The sequence below is a fragment of the Hemicordylus capensis genome, chromosome 4 (genome assembly GCF_027244095.1).
Source record: "Hemicordylus capensis ecotype Gifberg chromosome 4, rHemCap1.1.pri, whole genome shotgun sequence".
NCBI lineage: Eukaryota > Metazoa > Chordata > Lepidosauria > Squamata > Cordylidae > Hemicordylus > Hemicordylus capensis.
Genome location: NC_069660.1, coordinates 254,396,674 through 254,424,629, shown reverse-complemented (window position 1 = coordinate 254,424,629; position 27,956 = coordinate 254,396,674). Strand labels below are relative to the sequence as shown.

General features: G+C 40.1%; 1 protein-coding gene across 2 annotated transcripts in view; it reads right to left on the bottom strand.

Moving 5' to 3' along the window:
- The window catches only part of SPIDR (scaffold protein involved in DNA repair), a 253,771-nt gene that overhangs the window by 123,448 nt on the left and 102,367 nt on the right, over positions 1-27,956 (bottom strand). For both annotated transcript variants that reach the window (XM_053249054.1, XM_053249053.1), the window contains exon 8: positions 18,788-19,007. In XM_053249054.1, the coding sequence (XP_053105029.1) occupies positions 18,788-19,007 (220 nt within the window). The remainder of the gene's footprint in view (positions 1-18,787; positions 19,008-27,956) is intronic.

Below are 27,956 nucleotides of genomic sequence, written 5' to 3'. Positions count from 1 at the left end.
ATGAAATATACAGAGTACTAAAAGAGTATTATGGTATAAATCTGCAGTTTTAACAGGTAGTTATAAAGAATCAAAGACTGTTCTCTATAAAATCTGAAAATATTTAGGATGTAGGGATGAGCGAATTGATTTGTATCCAAATCTAGCTGATTCAGGCAATTTGGAGACAAAGCAAATCGCTCCTGTGGTCCGCTGGCTAGATTTAGGTCCAAATCAAATCACACCAGATTCTATTCAAATCACTTTGAGATTTGGATTCCTCCTGTCAATTTCCACAGATTCCCAGCTTTCATTTTTTTTAAAAAGCTAAGCTCTAGCCCTTCTAGAAGTGGGGTTATGGAGCAAAATGTGCAGTTACTATTTTTCAAGTGTTTGGATTTTTTGGTGCATAATAATTTTCCTTCAATGAATCAGTATGAGGTTTCATTACACACCTTCATTTCCTCTATAAAATCTATGCATGGTGGGGAGAAAGTGGATAGAGAGAAATTTTTCTCCCTCTCACTAGAACCAGGGGCCATTGCATGAAATTGATTGCCAGGAAATTTAGGACCAACAAACAGAAATACGTTTTCACACAACGCATAATCAACTTGTGGAATTCTCTGCCACAAGTTGTGGTGATAGTCAACAACCTGGATGGCTTTAAGAGGGGTTTGGATAACTTCACAGAGGTCTATCAACAGCTACTAGTTGGAGGGTTATAAGCCAACTCCAGTCTGAGAGGCAGGATGCTTCTGAATACCAGTTGCAAGAGAGTAACAGCAGGAGAGAGCGCATGCCCTCAACTCCTGCCTGTAGGCTCTCAGTGGCATCTGGTGGGCCACTGTGTGAAACAGGATGCTGGTTTAGATGGGTCATGGGCCTGATCCAGCAGGGCTGTTCTTATGTTCTATTAATTTTGACTATCTTCAGACAGTGTCAACTACCATGTGCCAACTACACTCCCCGCCTACTGCAAGGCAGTGGGGTACTACTAAGTTTATGTTCAAGGAATTTTTTCAAGTGTTTAGACTCTTTGGTGCCTAATCACCTTTCCTCATAATAAATCCCTATAATGATTCATTATACACCAAAGAGTCTAAACACCTTGAAAATTCCTAAAATATAAACTGTGTAACCAGTGGCTTATGGGTTGGGGGGTAGTTGGCAAACTGCCTGCAAAGCAGTGGGGTCAAAATGAGCAGAAGAAATGAAGGTGTGTAATGAAATGAAGACACCAAAGAATTTAAACACTTCAATAATTCCTAAAAAATGAAATGAGTACCCCAATGTATGTGGGGGGGTGGTTTGTAGTTGACTCATGGCAGTTCACAGTTGGCACTGTCCAATGACAGTCAAAATGATCAGAAGAAATGAAGGCGTATAATGAATCCTCACAGAGATTCATTATGAGGAAAAGTTATTATACACCAAAGACTCCAAACACTTGAAAAATAGTGACCACACATTTTGCTCCATAACTCCACTCCTACATCCCCATTATTTCCTATAGTGGAAATATAAAAAATCAGTAAAAACTTTAAAAAAAAAACAACCCACCCAAAAAACCAAGTTCCCCACTGCCTTGAAATTTGGGTGGTAGATGGCATCCATGGGGACCAACCCACAACCCAAATTTGGGTCCCCTAGGACGTTTATAACTGGTCTGAATTGATCTGAATCAAAATCAAATAAAATCAAAATCAAATCTGGGTTGATTCGGGGGAGCAGATTTGGACACAAAACAAATCAGGGGTGATTTGATTTGGGCACAAATTGAATTGAAAAAATCAATTCGTGTACATCCCTATTAGGATGTTCAATGTGCTCAATACTGAAGTGCATTTCTGCAATAAACCACGTTGCAATTATCTCTGGTATTCTGGATTTAAAAGAAATATTAACCTCTTAATATTTTGGTTTTTAAAAGAACAGGCACCACTTAAAAATTTTAAACTTAAAATCACAAGTCACAACAAAATCTGTTTACATCACTTTTATTCAATGTGTTTTCATAAGATCTAACATCACAGACAGGTTTCATCTCAACAAGTCTTTGGCAAACTGGTCCTTTCCTATCCCATCTTCCCCATGTCCGTGTTTTATTATTATTATTTCTCGTTTACACACTGATTTATTGACTGGTTTGTTTTATCCAGACATCAAGTCCTTCCCAAGGACCTGGGATGGCTGAATTTTATTGTCAAATGTTATAGATATCGTCGCAGAATATAGGCTGTTCCCAGTAAAGCTGCTTTTTGTAACTGGCTGATGGTGATTTCTGTGGCTCCAATGGTGTTGAGGTGCTCTTCAAGGTCTTTTGGAACTGCACCCAGGGCGCCAATTACCACTGGGATTATTTTGGTCTTTTTCTGCCACAGCCTTTCAATGTCAGTTTGTAGATCTTTGTATTTTGTGATTTTTTTTCTATTTCTTTTCCTTCTATTCTGCTATCCCCTGGTATTGCTATGTCGATTATTTTGACTTGTTTTTCTTTCTTCTCAACTACAGTTATATCTGGTGTATTGTGTGGCAGATGTTTGTCTGTTTGTAGTCGGAAGTCCCATAATATTTTGGCATCTTCATTTTCTACCACTTTTTCAATTTTATGGTCCCATTAATTTTTGGCTACAGGTAGCTTGTATTTTTTGCAGATGTTCCAGTGTATCATCCCTGCTACCTTGTCATGCCTTTGTTTGTAGTCAGTCTGTGCGATCTTTTTACAACAGCTGATTAGCTGGTCCACTGTTTCATCTGCTTCTTTACAAAGGCGGCACCTGCTGTTTGTTGTGGATTTTTTGACTTTGGCTCTTATTGCATTTGTTCTTAGTGCCTGTTCTTGTGCAGCCAGTATTAAACCCTCTGTTTCTTTCTTCAAGTTGCCATTCTTAAGCCATTGGCAGGTCTTGGTGATGTTTGATATTCCACTTATATTGTACAAATATTGACCATGCAGTGGCTTATTTTTCCATTTTTCTGCTTGGTTCTTGACTTGTTCTTTTTTGTAGGCCTGCTTGGTTTTATTGGTGTTGAATAGTTTCTCATTATTGACCATTTGAAGTGCATCTTCTTCACTGTCCTTGATATATTCTTCAAGGCCTCTTTTCTCCTCCTCTGCTGTTTGATGGACTTGCAGCATTCCTCTTCCACCTGAGCTGCGAGGGAGGAATAGCCTATCGACATCACTGTGGGGGTGCAGAGCATGATTGATGGTCATTATTTTCCTGGTCTTACAATCCAGCGTCTCTAGCTCTGCCTGGGTCCAGTCTATTATTCCTGCACTGTATCTGATAACAGGTATAGCCCAGGTGTTTATGGCTTGTATGGTGTTCCCGCCATTGAGTTTGGACTTGAGGATTTTTCTAACTCTCCTGATGTATTCACTTCCCATTTTTCTTTTAACTTCAGTGTGTGCGATGTTATCAGCCTGGAGAATGCCCAAGTATTTGTAATGTTCTTTCTCTTCCAGTGAAATTGGAAGAGATGATCTTGCTTCCATTTGGCAGTTCTATTCCTTCTGTTTTTGTTATTTTCCCTCTGTTCATTATTAATGCAGCACACTTGTCTAGACCAAACTCCATTGCTATATCGCTACTGAATATACGGACAGTGTTTAGCAGTGATTCGATTTCTGACTGGGACTTTCCATACAACTTCAGATCATCCACGTACAGCAGATGGTTGATTTGACTTGATGTTTTAGATGTTTGGTATCCAAGGCCTGTTTTGTTCAGTATTTGTGAAAGTGGGCTCATGGCGATTACAAACATCAGAGGGGATAGTGAGTCCCCTTGGAAAATGCCTCTTCTAATGCTAACCTCTAGTGTTTGGGCAATTTCCTTTCTGTTCAACTGGAAGCTGTTTGTTAGTTAATAAGTGTTGCATCACTTCATCTGCTATTATTCCAGTTAATAATTTGAACATGGCTGGCAGACAGGTTATCTGTCTATAATTACTTGGAACTGCACCTTTTGCTGGGTCTTTCATGATGAGATGAGTTTTCCCAGTTGTTAGCCATTGTTCAATTATTTTTTATTATTATTATTATTATTATTATTATTATTATTATTATTATATCCCACTCCTCCTCCAAGGAGCCCAGAGTACTACATACTTACTGTAAGTTTCTCTTTCACAACAACCCTGTGAAGCAGGCTAGGCTGAGAGAGAAGTGACTGACCCAGAGTCACCCAGCTAGTATTATGGCTGAATGGGGATCTGAATTCGGGTCTCCCCGGTCCTAGTCCAGCACTCTAACCACTACACCACGCTGGCTTTAGATATGTTGACATTGTTTTGGTTTTTTGGTACTGACGCATTACAACAGTGTTAGTTATTGGGAACAACAACTTTTCAGAGTGCCAAAAAAACCAGTTTGTAAGAAGGAGGGGTTGCAAAGGGATGCAAAGTTAGGCTAAATAATTTATCACAGCAATATTTTCCATGTGTTTACTATAGGGAAGCAGGTTGTTCAAAAAGATCCCTCAAAATCCCATGATTCTCCAGAGTCCTGTTCCAGAGATTTGTAGTCATGAAGTCACATCCAACTTCCACTGGCTCATATTCAATAAAATATTTTACTCCCTTTAAATCACTAACTGGAACATTTGGCATGAAATTGCAAGTTCACAGACTCCCAGAAGTAATTATACTTAAACAGAAAAAACAAGTTGCAATTTCACTATTTCAGAGAAATGCCTATTTCTCCATATTAGCTTCATCAGGTAATGGCATAATATTCCTGAATGCCTGCTTGGAGGCAGTAATGGGCTGGATGAGGGATAATGGACTGAAATTGAATCCAAATAAGATGGAGGTACTGACTGTGGGGAATCAGAACTAGAGAAATTGTTTAGATCTGTTTGTTCTGAATAGGGTTACACTCCCCCAGAAAGAACACAAAAACATAGCTTGGGAATGTTCCTGGATCCAAAACTCTCTCTGGTCTCTCAGGCTGAAGCAATTGCCAAGGGATGCTTTTTATCAGCTTCGGTTGATACGTCAACTATGCCCATTTCTGGAGGAAAATGACCTTAAAACCTGGATGGTAACCTCCAGGCTTGACTACTGTAATGCACCTTAAGTGGGGCTGCCTTTGTACATAGTCTGGAAACTACAGTTGGTACAGAATGTGGCAGCCAGACTGGTCTCCAGGATAACCCGAAGATACCATATAACACTGATCTTAAAAGAACAGTACTGGTTGCCGATATGTTTCCAAGCAAAATACAAGGTGCTGGTTATTATCTATAAAGCCTTTAACATATTGGGCCCAGGGGGTTTAAGAGAGCGCATCCTTTGTCATGAACCCTCCTGCCTATTAAGATCAATCTGGGGAGGTCTGGTTACGGCTACTACTGGCTTGTTTGGTGGCTACTCAGGACCAGGCCTTCTCTGTGGCTGCCCTGGGGCTCTGGAACAATCAGAGTTTGTTACAATCTCTTGTTACAATCAGAGTTTTTCCATCTCTGGCTGTTTTAAAAAATACCCTTAAGATGCACCTGTTTTCTCAGGCATTTAATTAATTTTAATTGGTTTTATATCATAATTGTTTTATTATATTATTCTATTTTTAATATTTATTGTATTTTAACTTTGTATTTTGTTTGTTTTAAATGGTGTTTGTTTTTGTTTCTACTTGTTGTGCACTGCCCAGAGTCTTTGGATGGGGCAATATAGTAATGTAACAAACAAACAAACTTACATACACCACCTAGGGAGGCACATGTCAGGTAGTATAGAAATATAATGATGGATGGATGAATGGGAGGGAAGAATACCCAAGTTGCTCAAGGACTACAGACCCCAAAGGACAGCACCCTCTGGTTCTTTTCTTGGCCAGAGAATTAAGGACCTCTCAAAGGCTGTACTCCCAGCCTCTGAGGAAGGGCACCATAGCAAGAAGATGATCAGCCTGGCCCAAGCCATCAGTCAAGGAACAAGCAGCTGCATTAACTCACTTTCCCTGCCAAAACGAAGTCTTATCTGCGCCATCTGCCAGTCGCCCAGGGAACACAGACCTAGAAGGAAGCACCTTCTGTGCTCAAAGAGAGGATTAAGCCCTGCTGGATTGTGTCCATTCACATGCATGTGTTTTCATTAAATTATTGTATTATTGCAATCCTTTGTAAGCCACTTTGAGGATCAATCAAAAGGCAGGATACATATACATACATTGATACATACCAGTTCAAATATTTCTTTAAAGCTGAATCCAATATACCAATAGCTACTGGCCAGGCTGATACTTTCAAGCTTTGACGAAAGCTATGCAATAGTTTTGTTGGGAAGCTACAGTGTTGGCTTAGTTGTTCTAACAGGGCATATTAATAAAGAAAGGAATCTGAACATTATACGGAAATTAATTGTATCTGATAATATATTTAGTTTAATTTATTCGCTAAGTGGCCATTTTTGCAACATAAAATGAAACAAGTTGTTCTAGTAAGAACTAATCAGCCTACCTTCCTTTTACTATCTCTACATCTGGACTAAATTTGGTGCAAATCGAGGTCCGCAAGTTAGATCTCTTGCTCCTGAAATGTGCATGTGTCCGCCATCTTGGATCAGGGTGGATGTCATCATTACGAACTGCACCATTGAGGTGTCCCTGTGCGTCACTCACTACAGCTGTTCCAAATTTTGTTCAAATCGGTTAGACAGTCCTCAAGTAAGTGCACTTGCACCTCAAAAGTTTATGTATCCACCATCTTGAATTATGGGTCGATGACATCGTCATAATCATTGTTGTTGAGTTGTCCCTATGTGTTCCTCCCTACAGCTGTAGCAAATTTATTTCAAATTTATTAGACTGTCCACAAGTTAGCTCACTTGTGCCTCAAACATTCACGCATTCGCCATCTTGGATTGCAGTAGATGACATCATTGCAAACTATGCCATTGAGGTGTATCTATGTGTCCCTACAGCTGTAGCAAATTTGGTTCAAACTGGTTAAGCAGTTCACAAGTTAGCCCACTTGTGCCTCAAACGTTTACACGTCCACCATCTTGAATCGGTGTGGATGATATCATCACAAACTACGCTGTTGAGGTGTCCCTGTGTGTCACTCACTGCAGCTATACTTAATTTGGTTTAAATTGGTTAGAAAGTCCACAAATTAGCCAGCTTGCACCTCAGATGTTCATGTGGTAGCCATTTTGAATTGGAATGGATGCCATCATCACACACTACACCATTTGCACATCTCTATGTGTCTCTACAGCTGTAGCAAATTTGGTTCACACCGTTTAAGCAGTTCACAAGTTATCCCACTTGCACCTCAAAAGTTTACGTGTGCCATCTTGGATTGGGGTATATGACATCATCACAAACTGCGCCGTTGAGGTGTCCTTATGTGTTCCTACAACTGTATCCAATTTGGTTCATACTGGTCCAGGTGTTGCAAAGTTGATGGGGGAAGACACACAGACAGGCACACACATGGACACACACAAAGAATGCTGGATGATCTCATAAGCCTACTGGAAAGTAGGCTAAAAACATAGGTACTTCTAAGGGTATGTTATAACAGAGTTCTGATGTTAAATTTGTTGCTGTAATTTTTTTACACTGTTTAAAAACAAATTGTAAACCACTTTACTGGTTATGTTCTTCCATTAACATCAATTCCTTATATGGCATCTTTAAAAAGTCATAGTTTGAATCAGCTTACTACTACCCACTAACACCAGTAGTAGTAGTAGTGATATATGTTCCCTTTGCACACAATGTTTTGGTTTGAGTTGCGAATTTGATAAAAGTTTTGCTTTTAGAAATTTCTCTATGTAGAGAGAAATAAAATCCAGAAGATGAAATACCTGCAAATTGTGCCTATGTTGTCCAAATACATCATCTCAAACAGATTACAAAATATACCACCAACATAAAAATAGGAAATGAGAACGGTAATCTAAAATGCTGAAAACTATGAATGGCTCAGAATCATTACATTACCAGAATTAGCAGCAAGCAGGTCATGTGTCAGAGGCATACTTTCCCTCTAATACATATGCCCCTTGGATACACCACCCACATTTTCTATCAGACAAGCATACACTCACATGACATTCATTTTGGATACTACCAAAAACATCTCTGTCATTCTGACAGGTAGTATGTACAGGTATGGAAGTTAAAACCTGTATATTGCAGGGACCTGGGAGTGAGGGGCGTAGAGTGTGCAATGCATCTCCCCTGACCTGTCAATGGAGGCTGAACTACTCGGTATTGCTGTGGGAAAGAGGTTTTATCTCCCACAGTTCCTAGGTGCAGCACTTCCCTTTAGAATCCATGGGGGGGGGGAGTTGTTCTTGTAATTATTACATTTATATCCCGCTCTTCCTCCAGGGAGCCCAGAGCAGTGTACTACATACTTAGGTTTCTATTTCACAACAATGCTGTGAAGTGGGCTAGGCTGAGAGAGAAGTGACTGGCCCAGAGTCACCCAGCTAGTATCATGGCTGAATGGGGATTTGAACTCTGGTCTCCTCGGTCCTAGTCCAGCACTCTAGCCACTACACCACGCTGGCTCATTCCTGCTGAACTCAAGGGCAGGTTTCCCTCAACCCTTTCTGTTCCAACTTCCAGCCTGTCCTACTATATTCAGTGGAAAACATTTAGAAAAGAATCTGTCCTTCCAGCTGCCTCATTATGAGTTTCATTTCTTGGCCATGCTAGAGTCTGATAATTAGCTGGAACTGATTTTTGTGCATAAAGGTGATCATGCAGAATATCTCATGCCCCACTATCATCACTTCAGGAGCTTTAGTCTGTGTTGATCTATTCGCCTGTGTTAATGGAACTGCTCCTGGGGACTTGGTGGGACCCCTCGAAAGTATGTTCGGATCCTTACATCAGACCGAACAAAAGGCCCATAAACTGACAATGCAAAGCTTGGTCTGAGAAAGTCTGATATTTTCGCTCAAACTTTCCTTTCTGTTTCACCCACCTATTGGGATCCTAACCCTTCAACCTAATGTGTTGAAGTTAGTGCAGTTCTCTTGAAAAAGTTTAGAAACAAGCTCAACATGGCTCCTGTAACTGTGCTTTAAGTTCGTGCTCTAAGTTTTGTGTGCATTGGCGCTGCCCTCACCAACAGATTTCCCTAGTTTGCAGGTTTCTTCTATTAACACCTGGCAGAGATGTGCAATCTCTGCCAGAGATGTTCTGAAAGATAAGAGCACCTACCTTTTCCAGGCTATTTCCTAAATTCATTGTTGCCAGTACAGTAATAAGAACATACTCTGACATCAAATATGACCAAAGTATATCCTAATATACCTAATGGCGCAACGGGAAAATGACTTAATTAGCAAGCCAGAGGTTGCCAGTTCTAATCCTCAATGGTATGTTTCCCAGACTATAGGAAACACCTATATTGGGAAGCAGTGATATAGGAAGGTGCTGAAAGGCCATCATCTCATACTGCGTGGGAGATGGCAATAGTAAACCCCTCCTATATTCTACCAAAGACAACCACAGGGCTTTGTGGTTGCCAGGAGTCAACAACGACTCAACGGCACACTTTAACTTTTACCTTTATATCTTAAGCATGAGTGTGCAGGAGTGCAATCAAAAAGCTCCTTAACTTGATCCAGCCATATGTTGTCATCCTGTAGTTACACCTGAACATCCTTTTTTGTCATACAAAATCATATACACGGGGGGGAAAGCCTCTCTACTAATCAAAAATCTCTCCCTACAAAGCTAGAGTTAAATATACCAAATTTCAGTTTCAGTTGCATTATGAATTATCCATTTCTGCGATTACCAGAGGTATGATTAATAAGTTACTAGAGTAGAGTGATTGTTCGGAAGTCAAACCACATACAAGCCTTACTTCACAGATTGGGAGCCACACAATTTAACTGCTCTGCACAACTGCAGCACTCAAGCAGCATTTTAACTGGGCTTTAGTTTGTTTTCTTCACACTTGTTCCAGACTGAATGTGGATGACTCAAACTGAAGAACATGTGTCCCCACCATTACCCCATACAACAGCACCATGATCCACTTCTAATAATGCCTCACTTAATTTATTTGTCCTCTTTGCAGCCACATCACATTGGCAGCACACAGTACATGCAGTTGGCATTATTTACATAGGAACATAGGAAGCTGCCATATACTGAGTGAGACCATTGGTCTATCTAGCTCAGTATTACCTACTACACAGACTGGCAGAGGCTTCTCCAAGGTTGCAGGCAGGAATATCTCTCAGCCCTATCTTGGAGATGCCAGGGAAGGAATTTGGAACCTAGATACTCTTCCCAGAGTGGCTCCATCCCCTGAGGGGAATAACTTGCAGTACTCACACATCAAGTCTCCCATTCATATGTAACCAGGGCAGACCCTGCTTACCTAAGGGGACAAGTCATGCTTGCTACCACAAGACCAGCTCTCCTCAGAATCTCCTACAGATTCGTACCATTAAATTTCATACAGTATATTTTTGTTTCTTGAGCTCAAGAAGTGAAAAATGGAGAAAGAGAAAAGGAAAAAATGGGGTAACACGACACTGAAATAGATGTTAACATCACTAACCTCACATAACACCAGGAACAGTGTTGTGAATTGCCACTATATTTATCTCCTACCCTCATAAAAATGGTGCCAGAGCCCTTTTACTTCACACACACACACACACACACACACCCTTTTCTCTTTCTCTATTCCCAGGTGCATATATGTATATTGGAATTAGGGGAAATATATCCCTGTTGGTTCTGCTTCTGATATAATTAACCACAGTGTTTTTATGCGCTGTGGGGATGGGCTGGGAATCAGAGGTCCTGTCGCAGACTAGTTTTGGTCCTATCTCAAAGGGAGCATCTAAAAGGTGTCACTGGGGGCCTAGGGAGGAGACCTAGTCTTGTGGTGACAAGCATGAATTCTCCCCTTTGCTAAGCAGGGTCTCTCCTGGTTTGCATTTGAATGGGAGACTACATGTGAACACTGTAAGATATTCCCCTTATGGGACGGGGCCACTTTGGGAAGAGCATCTTCATGCTTCTATGCAGAAGGTTCCAAGTTTCCCTCCCTGGCATCTCCAAATCTCCAAGGCTCAGAGAGACTCCTGCCTGTAACCTTGGAGAAGGTGCTGCCAGTCTGTAGACAATACTGAGCTAGATGGAACAATGGTCTGATTCAGTATATGGCAGCTTCCTATGTACTGCTTGACCCCATTGCCTTTCAGGTCTCTTAGGGGTTGATCTTGTCCTGCATGTTGTTCAATATCTATATGAAAATGCTGGGGGAAGCTGTCTAGAGATTTGGGCCATGGTGTCATCAGTATGCAGATCATTATGTCATCAGATCCTACAGAGGAAATGGGTACCCTAAGACAGGGCTTGTAGGATGTGGGCTAACAAACTGCAGACAAGATTGAGTTCCTGGTGGTCAGTAGGACAGCTGACCAAGGGCGAACCTGTTCTGGATGGGATTACTCTCTCTTTGAATGAACATGGGTGCAGTCTGGGTATTCTCCTAGATCCAGTTTTTCTCTTGGGGGGTAAGGTGGTGGCTGTTGCTATGAATGCTTTTATACAGTTTTAGCTAGTGTACCAGCTTCTCTGAAATGGCAGATACTGACACAGCTGAAACTATGGATGGTGTAGCATATAGCAGGCACATTACTCACTGGGACAGCTCATTGTCCATAATACACTTGTCTTGAAGGGCCTGCATTGGCTTTCAATCTATTTTCAGATGCAATTTAAAGTGCTGCTAGGAATTTTTTTAAAAAAAATTCACTGGTGGGAGGGATGATCTCAAAAAGGCACATTTATATCGCGCAAACTGGCACATTTTAAAACACATTTATTCTGGTGAAGAAATATTGTGATATATGTATTTTAATATGAAATGGTCTTGATTTAAGGAAACTTAGCACTTAGGCTGCTTCTGTCCCCACACCCTCCTGTCCACTTTTCTGCCTAACTTCTCCTCTACTGTGCATGCTCAGGGCTCACAGCCGCCACCGCCCCATTTCTTCCCTTTCCCTGAGATAGCAAGAAAAGGTCCTCATAAAACAAATCTTTTTCAGAAATGCAAACACAACAGCAGCCAATACTTCTGGTAGAATAAAAGAGCTTCCCGCTCTTATGCAGTCAAAATGGCTTCCAGTCCTGAGAGTCTTCTGCTCCTTTGATCCTAAGCAAAGTTCAGCGTATTTGAGAAGCCGTCTAGCTTGGAAAATGTTCATTTGCCTATGGCTTTTAAATTTGTTTGTTTTTCTTTCAGAGAAGAGCTTGGGCAAACTTGTAATGTAAGGCTAGCTCATTTCCTCACATAGGTTCTGGAGCCTGAACACTTAATGGCATCACCAGCTCCCAGTGTCCGTGATTGGCTGCAAGAGAGAACACCAAGCACAATTGGTTGCTACACTCTGTGGATGTCTCCTGCAAGAGCACAAGGAAGTGCCAGCAGGAACTAAGGAACACTGGGACTTGTAATCTTTGAGAGATCATGAGCATTTCTCAGGATCCGTGAGAAGGCTTAAAGGGGCAAGGGGAGGAAGCCTTGAAAAGCTTAACCCCCCCCCCACCTTGATTATCCTCTCCACCCTACTGGGCAGGCAGATCAGCTGCCCAGATGATTGCCAACTTCTGCCAGCAGCAGGGAGGTTTGGGGGTTGGGAGGCCCCCAGAACTCCTATAATGCACCACGCAAGCATGCAGTGCATTATGAGGAGTTTCCTGACACCAGGTGGGAGGCTGATGATGTGTGGGTGCTCTGCAGAGCCATGCAGCACTGACACACTATCAGTTAGCCCAAGCTAAATCATTCATTCATTCATTCATTCAATTTATATACTGCCCTTCCAAGAATGGCTCAGGGCAGTTCACATAATGGCATGTTGGTGCCCTTAACCCTGGCTAACAGCCGGGGCTCCCTTGCAGGTTTGCCACTGAGCAGCTCCCAGCAGTTTTCACATGCAGGCAAAACCAGGCTGGGCTTCCCTACCCCAGTTTTGCCTGTGCGTGAGAACAGCCTTCATATCTCATAAGGCAGCACACTACTTCTTGTATCACAGACAACAGATCCTATTGTTTCTTGTAAAAACATTTTCTTGCTCTATTCAAACACAATAGAAATGACATTTTTATCTCATAGGCATGGGTTTATCTCATAGGCATGAAATTCTGACACTCTGAATGTAGTTCTGAATGTGGGACCATAAACATCTGATCTGGAGAGGCCAAGCAGAATAAAAAGGACATAAGGAGATGAGGAGGAGGTAGGATTTTGAGTTCACTAGAACACTCATGTGGGGAGAAATCCCCCCACACACTATGTTAAAAAGTGCCCTGAGTTGCTGGTTATTACCTTTTATGTCCTAAACTGCTCAGGCCCCATTTACCTGATGGATTGCCTTCTCCCAAGTAAATCTACCCACTTGGCGAGATCTGTCTCAAGAGGGCCTTGCTCCAGGTGCCAACACCTGCTGAAGCTCAATTGATGTGCACACAGGACAGGGCCTTCTCTGTGACTGCCCCAAGACAACAGAACTCCCTCCCAGAAGAGATCTGCACAATGCCCTCCCTCCCAGTCTTCTGCAAACACCTAAAGACTGTTGTGTTTGGCCAGGAAATATAGAAGTCCACCCTGTTTTGTTCCAGTTTTCTTATCCTGTGCTTTATTACTATTTTTAACTAGTCATTGTTTTATGAGTTTTTGCCATTTATTGTTTTATTGCATACTGACTTGGAGTTTTTAAACAAGACGACAGTTTAAGGGTGTAAAATAAAATTGTGTGTTTAGTTTAGTATTTATTTACAGTCTTTGACCAAATGATAAATTGTGTGCGCGCGTGCACACGTGTATATCTCTTTGCTTACTGAGTGTAACACTTCACACATCGATGAAGTAGATTGTAGTCCACAAAAGCTCAAGTAGAAATGCATGTGTTAGTCTTTAAAGTGCCACAAGACTATTTGTTGCATTTTCTGTAACAGACTAACAAGTCTATCCCTCTGAAATTTTTTCCTACAAAGCTCTGATCCTCCCCTGAATTAGCAGTCCTTCCCAGTTTATTGTTATCAGCATCCATCTAGTTCCCTCTCCTGGACCACTAATTTAAAAAAAAAAAAAACATGGGGAGGGGGGAAACATACACCACGTCTAGTACCCGAGTGATTCCTCTGGTTTATAACAAGCAACTTTGCCTCTAAGCAAAATCTTATGTCCCCCACACCCCGCCCCAACAAGCATTTACCCTTTGCAGTATTTCTCTGTAACCATGTAGATTTGTTCGCTCAATAAAATGTGGAATTTATAATGGGATTAAATACACATGGGAATGCACTTCTAGCAGCCATATATAAAGCTCTTCATCTAGTCTGCAGTTAATACTTTACTGTACATTTTAGACTGACTTTAACAAAACTGTCTGCAATCCCTTGTTTGACGTCAGCAGACAACAACCCACTAACCATTTCTGACACTACAGTATCCTTGGAATTTCCTCTTTTATAAGAGCTGGAACTTTTCAAGTCTACAATATTCTTCTGAAATATCACAGGAACATTTTCATCGCAGCACAGTATATTTCTCTCTAAGATTAAATAGATATGTTACAAATAATCTAGTTTAGAATGTATGTCTCAGTTCATTCTTCATACAGATTTTACATGCTATTGTTTGCACAGTCTCTTGAATTAATGTATGTTGTCTCCCTTAATGTGAGATTTTTACAAGCTTCTCCTTTGACAATTTTTAGATTTTAAAAGAATGCCCTCCTTTCTATTTAAATAATGCATAAATATACATGGAAGTTATTACAACTATACTTCAAGTTTCCTTTACACCAGCATGCTGTGTGCTGTATTTTCTTTTAACAAATTATATGGTGCTCTTCATGATATGATCTCCAAGAGGCTTACAATATAGGTTGAGTTCTCACAATCACAATGATTCTGGTTAAAATGTTAATTGGGATTAGTGAGCCCCTATGGAGCAAATTATGAGAACCCAAAATTTAAGGGCAATCCTGGTCAAACTGTTCTGGTTAACCAACATTTAACCAGGATTTCCAGTGCAGATCATCCACCAGGGCGGTTCTGTCCCATAACCAGGAGGAAAGACAGAATCTGTGAGGAACACAGAAATGTCATGGCTGCTAACTAGATACCTTACAATCATGAGATGCAAACAAAAAGTGGTGATGGGAGATAACTAAATCAGAATAATACATAAACTTGCCACACCTAAAGTGAGTTGCAAAGTTGTGACCAAGGATGGGTTGGCTACTAGTTAAAATGAAGCCAAGTATAATGTTAGAGTGCAGAGTTTTAAAAAGCCTTTTAAAGTGCTTTATGGATCGTTCTATAACACAAAACACTTTGAATAAATCTACTTATCGCTGTGTTAACACTAATTAACTTGTCAGCAACTTACTCTATTTGACATCTTACTAAAAAGTTAACCAAGTCTACAAAAATACACGGCATAGCCATAAAAACAGTCAGATTGAGGCAAATAGTCAGCCCTGGGCCTCTCCAATGGCAAGTGAGTGCCCCCAACACCACAGTTTATAGGGCAGGCAATAACTCCTTCCCCTTCCTCTCATCTTCTTTTAGTCTTCATGAGGAAGAGGAGGAGGATTTCAATAGCAACTCAGAATCCTCCCTGCCCTACTGGCCACTGACTATCTCCAAAAGACCCCTGGGGTATTGCAGGGTTTGGGAGAAAGCCCATTGGCTGGTGGTGGGAAGGACAGGACAAGGAGGAGCGCAAGCTGTATATAGAGATAAGATAATATAGTCACTGAAAGTTATTTTCTTAACTTTCTATACATTCATTAAACTTGTGCAGCAGCTTATCTAAAGCAGATAGATCCCATGAGCTCTCAGGTTGGTGCCTGTCTTGTCCCACCTGTGGCAAAGGCCCTGCTCAGAGTTTTAATACAACTTTAAAAACAGGAATGATGCATGTTTTTATTGGCAGGAAAGGAAACAAGTCTCCTACTTGATAAATGTTTCTAGAACTGTTTATGTAGGTAAAGAAAATTTGGGGCAATAGCTTGGCTCTCCTTGGAGTTCAGCTACAGTACACAGCGTGGTGTAGTGGTTAGAGTGCTGGACTAGGACCGGGGAGACCCGAGTTCAAATACCCATTCAGCCATGAGACTTGCTGGGTGACTGGGCCAATCATTTCTCTCTCAGCCTAACCTACTTCACAGGGTTGTTGTGAGGAGAAACTTAAGTATGTAGTACACCGCTCTGGGCTCCTTGGAGGAAGAGCGAGATATAAAATGTAAAAGACAAAATAAATAAATAATAAATAAAGACAATAACTACCAATCTCCCATTCTGTATTTTTCTTCTAGGTATTTGGCTGACTCCACCATGCTTTCAAGTACAATCTTAGGATTGCAATGAGCTTTAAGCTGCACTGAACTTCAAGCTGCAACTAAACAGAACAATGACACATTAACATTTACCACTGTGCGAACATCTAACACTGCTGCATCCTTCACTAATGTTCTAGGAATAAAATATCCAAACAAAGCTTACAACATACATTAGACCCTGCTCATTTTGACATATTCTATCAAGTAATATTAGCAGTCGTTCTTTTGCTGGGGCATTCACCTCTAATCACTTCATCCATTTTGCTGCATTAAAAAAAACTACTTTCTCATTATGATCCCATCAAAACATTCTCAGTTCCCACAAAGGGTAATGTGATAAACAAAAATGAAGGCAGCAGTAGTCAAGTACAAATGGCGGGGAGGGGTTGCTTTTTCTTTCTTTCTTCTTAATCATATAAATCAGTGACTTTGTCTCCCACTGCTCTCTCTCTCTCTCTCAGAAGAATCTCATTTTGCTGTTCACATCCTACCTTGCCTCCCAGATGTTCCACACAGCTCAAACTATTCTTTTTTTTTAAAGCCAAATTGTTAGGAAATCTTTTGAATCAAATACAATAATGCACACATATAATGTTCTATTTACGTTGCAGTTCAGCCTTTATACTAAGAGATATGCAACTGACCTATGACATCAGCATTGTATTGTACCACAGTGCATTTGCACCATGGATGCACACCAATTCACAATTTTAAAGCCAGGTTAATTGACTCTGTCAATACCACCTCATGCCCCATCATTGCCATTTCTAATGTATCATGTGTACCTTGACCCACCCACCCTTTTTATCAGATTGTATCTGTAGCCCCTATTGATATAAGAAATCCTAGTGACACACTCAGATCAAGCTATAGAATCATCACTGGCATTTATATTTCATACAGAAAAACACGTGTGATGAAGAGGTGACATACAGTACATATAACTTTAAAAGATTCATATTCAAATTCTCACCACTGCCTAAGAAAAATTTCAAGGACTCAGATTCTGAACAATGAAAGCCAAATTAAAAGCATTCTAAACCACGAAATTATTCCTGAAGATTTGATAGTCAAACATTTACTACTAAATATGGTAGTAAATACCATATGAGAGAGAGGATTAACTTGCTTGAGATAGCTAGCTTATTATAGAAGACAATCTAGCCCATTTGTTTAATAAATTGATTGCTTTAAGAAGTGGGCCCTTACAGCTCAAAATATATTGCAAATGATACTAGATTTAAGATAAACAAGGTTGCTACCCCCCCCCCTTCAGGTTAGTTTATAATCTTCAAAGATGTTAGAATTAGAGAAGTAATCGCCTACAGATTTGTATAATTATATCTTTCTTCTAGCAGTGCCCTCGTAGCCAGTCACTTTGTAGAATTTTTATTGTGCGGTGGTGGCGTTTCTTTCTCTTATCAGCGCTCTATTCCTTCTGCTTATGCAAAAGCTTCAAAGGAAGAATGCAAAAGACGACTAACTCTCTTTTTCATGGTAGGGATTTGTCTGTTGATTTTTTTCTCCTCCATGTTGTCTGTTTGAATATATATAACTTTTTAAAACACATACATTGTATCAAAGGGCTCTGGAGGAACAATATGCCTTGCTCATCCTGGTCTTACTGATGACCCATTGATGCAGAAAGCTTGCCTTTATCAATGTGATAAACAGAGGAACTAAAGATATGCAACATCCAGAGGGGTAGCATAATTTCTTTGATATTTATTTGCTTGGGGCTTCCCCCCACCCCATTCCCCATGGAGAACCCAGCGGGGTAAAATTCACCTTTATAAGACAGTTGAAGAGTTGTTGTCTTTTACAGAGTCAAAACTTCTTATTCATTACTTGAAAGTCCATTACAGTAAAATTGAAACACTTGGGTATTATTTTCACTTTTAGAATACCATTTTATGTTTCACAGACTTGAATTAAAAATATTTTTAATGCCTAAATAATAAAGCATAAAAATAAAGCACATTTCACCTCTTAAAAATAATGCAGCATGCCCCAATACAGGGAAATAAATGCAATTATGATATATGGGAGTGCGAGAAGATAGCAGGCAACTATGTAACCAACACGAAACAAGATTATAACCTGAATATACTACAGTATAAAGTAAAGTAACATGTGCTGTCAAGGCGATTTCGACTCCTGGTGACCACAGAGCCCTGTGGTTTTCTTTTGGTAGAATACAGGAGGGGTTTACCATTGCCTCCTCCGTGCAGTATGAGATTATGCCTTTCAGCATCTTCCTATATCCCTGCTGCCCGATATATACCAGTAGGGATTCGAACCGGCAACCTTCTGCTTGTTAGTCAAGCATTTCCCTGCTGTGCCACTTAAGTCCTTCCAAATTCTGGGTTTCTCTTCTACAGTAATGCAACCTGCTGCTCTAATAAAGGAGGCAACTGAACTATTATTAGCAGAGTCTGTTCTTTGTACTTACCAAGGAGGATGGACATGTATGACATCCTGTGGAGCTACCCTGAGATGAGCTGCTGTTTCTTTTGCAAAAAGAACTTTAATTTTAGGCTGAGGGTCAGCAATTTCTTCTGCAGAAGAATTATCACCGCACATTTGTCCCAGCTGATGGCAGAGCGCTATGTACAGAGTGCATTCTTCGTGTATTTCTAAGATCTTCACAATTAGTACACCAGATTTACTACCTGGAAGTTAAGTAACGAAAAACATATTTTTAAAAGTACTCCAAATGATGCAAACACACACACACATGCATTATGCACAGTTCCTTCTTCAGTCACACTGCTTCTTTATGTGCAAGTAAAAATCAAGTTGGAAGATGATGAGCTTGCTTACATTTTTTTTAAAAAAGGTATACAGTGCATTAAAATGAATCCAGTACTTTTAAACATCAACTTTTCACATGTGATAATATATATCATTTCCCAAAAAATTGTATTCATATGTATCCATATAGACTAATTTTTTTTTACATTAATTGATACTTTATAACACCATACTCCTATATCTAAATAGCTACAACGTATTTCTCTGGTTACTAGCTATAAAAATGATCCCTGAAAGCATGGCATTACACAATTAATTTTCACTAAAAGGCCCCCAAATAATAAAACAGATGATCCACAATGGCCCAAATATAATTCAATTGAATTGTGATCACTTATTTAATGTTGTCCAGCACTAAATAACTGCTCACAATACACTGGAATTGTATTTGGGCCAATGTGGATAATCTGAAAAGAAATGCTGCTCAACAGGCAAACACAGTGCTTCATATGGGTAGGCCTTGATAACCTTGCTTAATAACCAACTAACTGAGTTAGTTGTATGATTTCTGAGAACCCAAGTTTTCCTCACTCATCCTAGTATGGGTGTGTGTGTGTCCAACATCAGTTGACTCTCAAGAGAGAATAAAGGCTCTCTTAATTATTTAAAATAAAATATTGCCTAAGGCTTAAAGCAAGGGAACCCCAGCATGCCAATACAGCAGATGTTTACTATACTACTATATTATTCCTTTAATGCTTATATAATTTACAAATCTATGATAGCAAAATTAATTTTAGCCATGAAAATGCCAACATCACAGAGGTGCAATTGTGTTCATTTAAAATGCAACAGAGAACAGCTTCTGTGGACAGCAAATCTATTAGCTAGAACATAGCTTAGAAACTGCTAGGAAAAACACTCAGCAATTGGAATATTTAACCATCAGAAGAGATGCTTGAGTACGGTGTACCAAGGCTTCCGAGTAGCCAGAAAGTACAGCCAAGAGAGGGTTTAAAGCACCACATCAAAGGAGCTCTGTTCCAGTAACACTTAAGCGTTGTGCCTGCAGCTGCCATATCAATTAGGCCCTACATGACACTCAATTGACAAGCCTGCAGTGCTGCTGCTATTTGCTTTCAGAGACTTACCTACAAGAAGAAATAACTTTACTTGATAAAAATGGGGGAAAGGAGGAAGATGCCAAAAAATTACAGATATTTGGATGGCCGAAAAACTACTGTTGCAGGATAGCAGGAATAATTAGACAAATGTTTAAAAGCCTACTTGGTACAAGAATTCAAAGCAGCCATTTTTTATGTACAAAACTGTAGTCAAAATACAACAACTCTCAAAAAACATGTTCAGGGAGATAAAGTAATAAACTGTTTGTCTTGACATTGTCAGATTATTTTAAATCTGACTCTTGTGCTTTGTAAAAAGGTTCAAATTCCTGAACTAAATTGTATTAAGAGACCTAAAGTTTTTCATTTCCTAAAATAAATAGTAAATATACACATTTTTCAATTTATATTCTTGCACCCAGATTGAAACTGGCAAATTTCACTCAAACACCACTACCAGCTACTTTGTGTTAAATATACACAAGGTCTTCTCCTGCCCCAAACTGACTGTTGGATTTAGAAATAGTAAAGGCTGTGAGTCAACACCAACTGGATGGCACTTAATCAATCAATCAATCAATGGCTGCTAGACTTCCCCCTATCTCAGATGCTGACTCCAGTTTAAAGAAGCTACACACAACTTCTGCTTCAACACAGTGAGTAGCCTGGCAGCTAAGATATCAAGGAGAACCTGAAGAGGGGTGGGGGAAGTGCTATTCTAACTATGGCCATACACAGGAACAGTAATTTGCTTTCTGAATATAGGTATGTTTCCCAAACCCAAAAGTGCTTTTAAGATTATTTGGATAACATATGCTATAGAACAATATACTGTAGAGGTTTTTCAGAATTTCTTGCTGTCGATCACAAAGCACCCGTCAAGATCCAAATTGATATACATCATTCCAAGCAGGCTCTCTCTTGTCCTGGAGTGCCTTCCAGGCCCAACTTACTTTTTTCTGGGATCAATACACTGCTGAGTGGTACAAGGAAATTGTTATCAGAAACAAAAGATGGGCAAGCTGGAGTGCTTGGTGCTAACACAGAAATAGATATAGTGGGCATAACAGAAACATGGTGGAACAGTGAGAACCAGTAGGACACTGTTCTCCCTGGATATAAACTCTATAGAAAGGACAGGGAAGCGCACCTTGGAGGTGGAGTAGCACTGTATGTTAGAGAAGGGATAGAATCTAACCAGCTAGAAAACCTAGGTGGACTGGAGTCCTCCACAGAAACCCTGTGGGTGACAATACAAGGCCTGAAAGGAAATGTGCAACTGGGGACGTGCTATCACCCTCTGGATCAAAACACTGACAGTGACTGTGAGTTGCAGCAGGAAATCAGGGAGGCATCAAGGAGAGGCAGGGCAGTAATAATGGGTGACTTCAATTACCCACACATAGACTGGGTACATTCACAGTCAGGTCATGACAAAGAGGTCAGATTTCTAGATATGCTGAATGACTGTGCCCTAGAACGGTTGGTCTTGGAAGCAACCGGAAAGAAGGCGACCTTGGACTTAATCCTGAGTGGCACCGAGGACCTGGTGGGTGATGTCGGTGTCATCGACCCTTTAGGGAACAGTGACCATAGTGCAATCAAATTCAGCATACATGCAGGGAGAGAATCACCAAGGAAGTCTAACACAGACACTTTGAATTTCAGAAGAGGAAAATTCTCCAAAATGAGAAGTATGGTGAAAAGAAAGCTGAAAGGGAAAATCAGGAGAGTCACGTCGCTCCAGAATGCATGGAGTTTACTCAAAACCACAATACTAGAAGCCCAATTAGACTGTATACCCAAAAGGAATAAAGGTACCACTAAGTCCAGGAGGATGCCAGCATGGCTAACAGGTAAAGTCAAGGAAGCCATTAAGGGGAAGAAGACTTCTTTCCAAAATTGGAAAGCCTCTCCAAAAGAGAGTTTGAGGAACATTTAACTAAAAGCATCAAGGGGAATAACAAAAACTTCTGGAGGTGGTTGGACCATTAGACAACAAGGGAGTGAAAGGGATTATTAGGGAGGATATGGAGGTTGCAGAGAAGCTAAATGAGTTCTTTGCGTTTGTCTTTATGGCAGAGGATACTGAGATATACCTGTTCCTGAGCAAGGCTTTTCGGAGATGGAGACTAAAAAACTGAGTAAGGTAGAAATGACAAGAAATGATGTCCTAAACCAGGGATTCTCAAAGTTGGGTCGCCAGATGTTATTGGATTTCAATTCCCATAAGCCCCAAACAAAGGCCGCTGGGGCTGGGGATTATGGGAATTGAAGTCCAATAACATCTGGGTACCAAACGTTGAGAATCCCTGTTCTAAACTTTCTGAAAAAATTAAAAAGCAACAAATCATTAGAAGCGGATGGCATCCACCCAAGAGTCCTCAAAGAACTCAAATGGGAAATTGCCTACCTCCTTGCTAAAATATATAACTTATCCCTACAATCAGACTCTGTTCCGGAGGACTGGAAAGTAGCAAATGTAACACCCATTTTCAAAAGGGGATCCAGGGAGGATCCGGGAAATTGCAGGCCGGTTAGCTTAACATCTGTTCCAGGCAAAATGATGAAAAGCATCCTCAAAGATAAAATTGTAAAGCACATAGAAGAACAGACCCTGCTGGGAGAGAACCAGCATGGCTTCTGCAAAGGTAAATCTTGCCTCACAAACCTTCTAGAGTTCTTTGAGAGTGTCAACAAGTGTGTGGATCAAGGTGATCCAGTTGACATAGTATACCTGGACTTCCTTAATGTTTTCGACAAAGTTACTCATCAAAGACTCTTGAGAAAATTTAGCAGTCATGGGATAAGGGGACAAGTACATGTGTGGATTGATAACTGGTTGAAGAACAGGAAACAGAGGGTAGGTATAAATGGAAAGTTTTTACAATGGAGGGAAGTAAGATCGCCCAGGGATCTGTACTGGGACCGGTGCTTTTTAATTTATTCATAAATTATCTGGAAGTTGGGGTAAGCAGCGAGGTGGCCAGATTTGCAGATGATACCAAACTCTTTCAGGTAGTGAGATCCAAAACAGTTTGTGAGAAGCCCCAAAAGAATCTCTCCAAATTGGGTGGGTGGGCAACAAAATGGCAAATGCAGCTCAATGTTGCCAAGTGTAATGTGATGCACATTGGGACAAAAAACCCCAACTTCAAGTATACGCTGATGGGATCTGAGCTGTTGGTGACTGACCAGGAGAGGGATCTTGGGGTCATGGTGGACAGCTCATTGAAAGTGTCGACTCAATGTGTGGCAGCTGCGAAAAAGGCCAATTCCATTCTAGGGATCCTTAGGAAGGGGACTGAAAATAAAACGGCTAATACTATAATGCCCTTGTACAAAACTATGGTGTGGCCACACCTGGAGTACTGTGAACAAATCTGGTCATCACATCTAAAAAAGGACATTGTAGAACTGGAAAAGGTACAGAAGAGGGCAAACTACAACACTTGGGGCTTTTTAGTTTAGAAAAAAGATGACTATGGTGAGACATGATAGAAGTCTAAAAAATCATGCATGGTGTGGAGAAAGTGGATAGAGAGAAATTTCTCTCACATACACATAACACTAAAACCAGAACCCATGCAAATTAATTGCCAGTAAATTTAGGACCAACCAACGGAACTACTTTTTCACACAATGCATAATGAGTTCATCTGATTTTTTTGTGATTTGACTTGCACAGCCAAAGTTAAAATCAAGTTAAACCTTCACTGCTAATGAAAGCAAAACTAAAACTATTAGATTTGACTTCACTTCCAGCAGACATACAGAGCAGTGTTTAATTTCCTTTGTTGAGCTCGAGATATGGAAAGTGTTGTTGAAAATACTATTGTGTTTTCTGTAAATCACTTCTGTAAATTGGACCACAAGCTGCATAGCAATAGGTGGGCAAAAGAGGGCTTGTGGCTATTAGTTAAAGTTCTGAGATATTTGTATTCTGCACATAAAATTAAAATGACTTTTTTTTAGTTTTGTTTACAAAACATATTTCAGAATAAAGATTCCACATTGAATCACAATATGTTTAGAGCATCTGAAAATTTTCTGGAAAAGCCACATCTTTGCCTGGGGCTAGTGTGACATACTTTTGGTTCTCCAGTGCTAGAGGTTCTGAGAAGCCATCATCTGAGAAGCCATCATCAAAACTGCTCAGCATCTGGCCTCAAGTCATGAGCCTGTGATCCATGTTAACAGGTGGTGATGATAACTCCTTGGCCTCTAGACTTGGCAGGCACTTTGAAGGGTCATGCTCTGAAGAGCCCCTGTTTCAGGATCAGGTCAGGTCACTACAGACCTGTACCTTGGCTTTAGGATGATGGAGTTTTAGGTTTAGCTATGTCATCAGTTTGCTGTCTAGCCTTGTTCAAGTTGCCTGAACTCTCTGAGATACATAAAAGGGGAACAACAGAAGCCTCTCGGGTGCCTGAGATATGCAAGAGATGTATACTATTTGCCAGACTGCAAACTCATTGACTATCCTTATATCGAACCTTTTGGTTTGAAACCCGTCTTCAACAACGAAACTGATAACATTCTGATTTCAAACTATAAGATTAAAAGATTAAAGAATTTGATGGAGTTATGGAACTTAATTTTGCAAAATAGTACACACACAAAAAAATTTTCATGTTTAAATTTTTATTGATTTTAACAATACCTTAACAATCACATCACATTAAACAAATATTGACTTCCCGCTCACACCTCCTCGTGAATCACCAACTGTAGAATTAACCCTTGCTATAATAGTAATTCAAAACATATATCTTAAACCTTACAAACTCGATTTTGATCTACCCAACCTGCTATTATTACTAAATTTCAAACCCTGTTGCAAAAACAATATTAGGGAAATAGTTCTTTAAGTATAATAAAAATGGTTTCCAATCTTCTTTAAAACATTCCAAATTTTGATCTCTTATCAGTACTGTGAGTTTTGCCACCTCCGCATATTCCAAAAGTTTTATCAGCCAATCTTCTTTTGAAGGCAGTTCATTACTCTTCCATTTCTGCGCATATATTATTCTGGCCGCCGTAGCAGCGTACATAAAAAATGTTAAATTGGTTGCAGAAAACACTCCTTGCGTTATTCCCAGCAGGAAGGATTCTGGCTTCTTAGGAAATGTCATTTTAAAAATTTTCTTTAACTCATTATATATCATGTCCCAAAAGGCCTTAGCCTTCCTACAAGACCACCACATATGAAAAAAGGTTCCTTCAGAGTGTCCACATTTCCAGCATTTGTTTGAAACATTTTTATACATTAATGCCAATTTTTTAGGCGTCAAATACCACCTATACATCATTTTATAATAATTTTCTTTAAAAAGATAACATGCAGTAAACTTTAAATCAGTTTTCCATAATTTTTCCTAGGCTGCCATTTCTATATTATAGCCCACATCTTGAGCCCATTTTACCATAGTCGTTTTAACCACTTCATCTCTTGTCTCCTCCATAAGCAAGAGCTTATACATTTTGGAAACTAATTTTTCGTCATTTTCACACAGCTTGCAAAATAGTATACAAAAATTAAGTGAAGTGGACAAAATTATTCGCTGCCTTAAAACAAGTGGAGTTATTCTTCTTTGGATCTGTTGCGTAACTCCCATGTTTCTAATCGATTCCGTTTATTCTGAATCGCACATACTAACATCCAGAGAGAGAGAGAGAGAGAGAGAAAGAGAGAGAGCACACACACACACAGTCTACCACAGACACACACACACACACACAGTCTACCACTTGAAATATGCAGAAGATAATATGAAATTGCACCTTTTGACTGTAAATTCTAAAGCTCAAATAGTTGAGAGGAACTGCCAGGGCGTAGCTAGGGGAGGGGGCGTATGTTTGCCCCACTTCCCAGCAGCCCCTTTGAGTGAGGGAGATAGTGAAGAAAATAGGGAGGGTGGAGCTGGAGGGCCCTCTGGAGCTTGGGTGACCGGGTTCTTTGAATCCATTCACTCAATTATAGCTGCACCCCTGGGAACTGAGGCATGGTGGCTGGATTTACTAACAGGGCTGAAGGTGTTAAGCTGTTTATATACACCAATAAATGCAAACAATATACAGTGGAAGCAGAATCATGCAATGGATAAGTATATCAGCACTGGGCATGGGACACTTGGGTTCTAACCTCTTAAGGTTAAGTGTGCCGTCAAGTCAATTTCGACTCCCGGCACCCATAAAGCCCTATGCTTGTCTTTGGTAGAATACAGGAGGGGTTTATCATTGCCTCCTCCCATGCAGTATGAAATGATACCTTTCAGCATCTTCCTATATTGCTGCTGCCCGATATAGTACTAGTGGGAATTCAAACTGGCAACCTTCTGCTTGTTAGTCAAGCATTTCCCTGCTGCACCACATAAGGTGGATGTGCATCTACTTGGGTTAAAAAAAAAAATTCTCAGCACAAGCTCAAACTAGTTACTATTTCTCAGCCAAATCATATCCCACAGGATTATTACAAACATAAAAATGAAATTCTATGGGAGGGGGGAGGGGAAGAAGGAAAAGGAGGAAAAGAAATTAACATGTTCTATATGCATCAAATTTATATGAATCCTAGAGTGGTAAATTTCAGAGAAGTAGCTAGGTTAGTCGGTCATAGCAACAAACAGTAACTGGTTTATTTTCCTAAGATTTCATGGACTAGAGTCCACTTTTTCAGATACATGATGCATTATCCTCAAGGGTAGCTGTAGTTCTGACGCTTTTATGCCAAAATGCATACAACAGAACAGAGTGACTGCTTTATGACAGCATTTAGTGGAGATAATACTATCTCTTTAACTGAGCCAGTGTGGTATCTGAGTCAGCATGGTGTAGTGGTTAGAGTGCTGGACTAGGACCAGGGAAACCCAAGTTCAATTCCCCATTCAGTCATGATACTTGCTGGATGACTCTGGGCCAGTCACTTCTCTCTCAGCCTAATCTACTTCACAAGGTTGTTGCAAGGACAAATTTAAGTATGTAGTACAACGCTCTGGGCTCCTTGGAGGAAGAGCAGGATATAAAATGTAAATAATAATAATAATGTTGAGGCCTACACCTCAAAAACCTGAATGCCGTCTAACAGAAAAGCAACACGAACTAAAGCAAAAAATAACTGAGCACATGAACCAAACAACCACCAGGGTTCGACTTCCAGCTCTAAAAACAGTTGCCAAAAAACAACTTGCTCAGGCATTAAAAGATGTCAGTGCTGCACTTGCAGAAATAACAACCAGTAATTTGCAAGAAACAAACCAACTAATGTACAGTGCAGCAACAATAACAACACAGTAGCTCGGATATAAGATCAGTGGACCTGTCAAAAAAGAAAGTACTACATCACCTAAATGGAAGATTAGATTCGAAAATAAAATCTCCAGACTTAGATCAGATGCTAGTAAATTGAAAGATATGAAAGACAAGAAGCTGAAGAATGAAAACACCAAACAGTATCTAACCCAAAAATACCACCTAGATTCAAGGAAAATTAGAGAAGTCCTGGAAATAATAAAGCAGCAAATAACAGCAGTGTCAAAGAAGATTAGCAGATATGAAGCCAGAATTACACAACACAGGCAGAATCCCCAATTCCAGTCGAATCAGAGACGTTTCTACCAAAGCATAGAAGGAGAAACTGCAAGAAACGTAGAAACACCAAATAAAGAAGAAACAGTGCAATTCTGGGGGAAATGATGGGACAAGCCAATAGATTATAATAAAAAAGCAGACTGGATGAAAGAG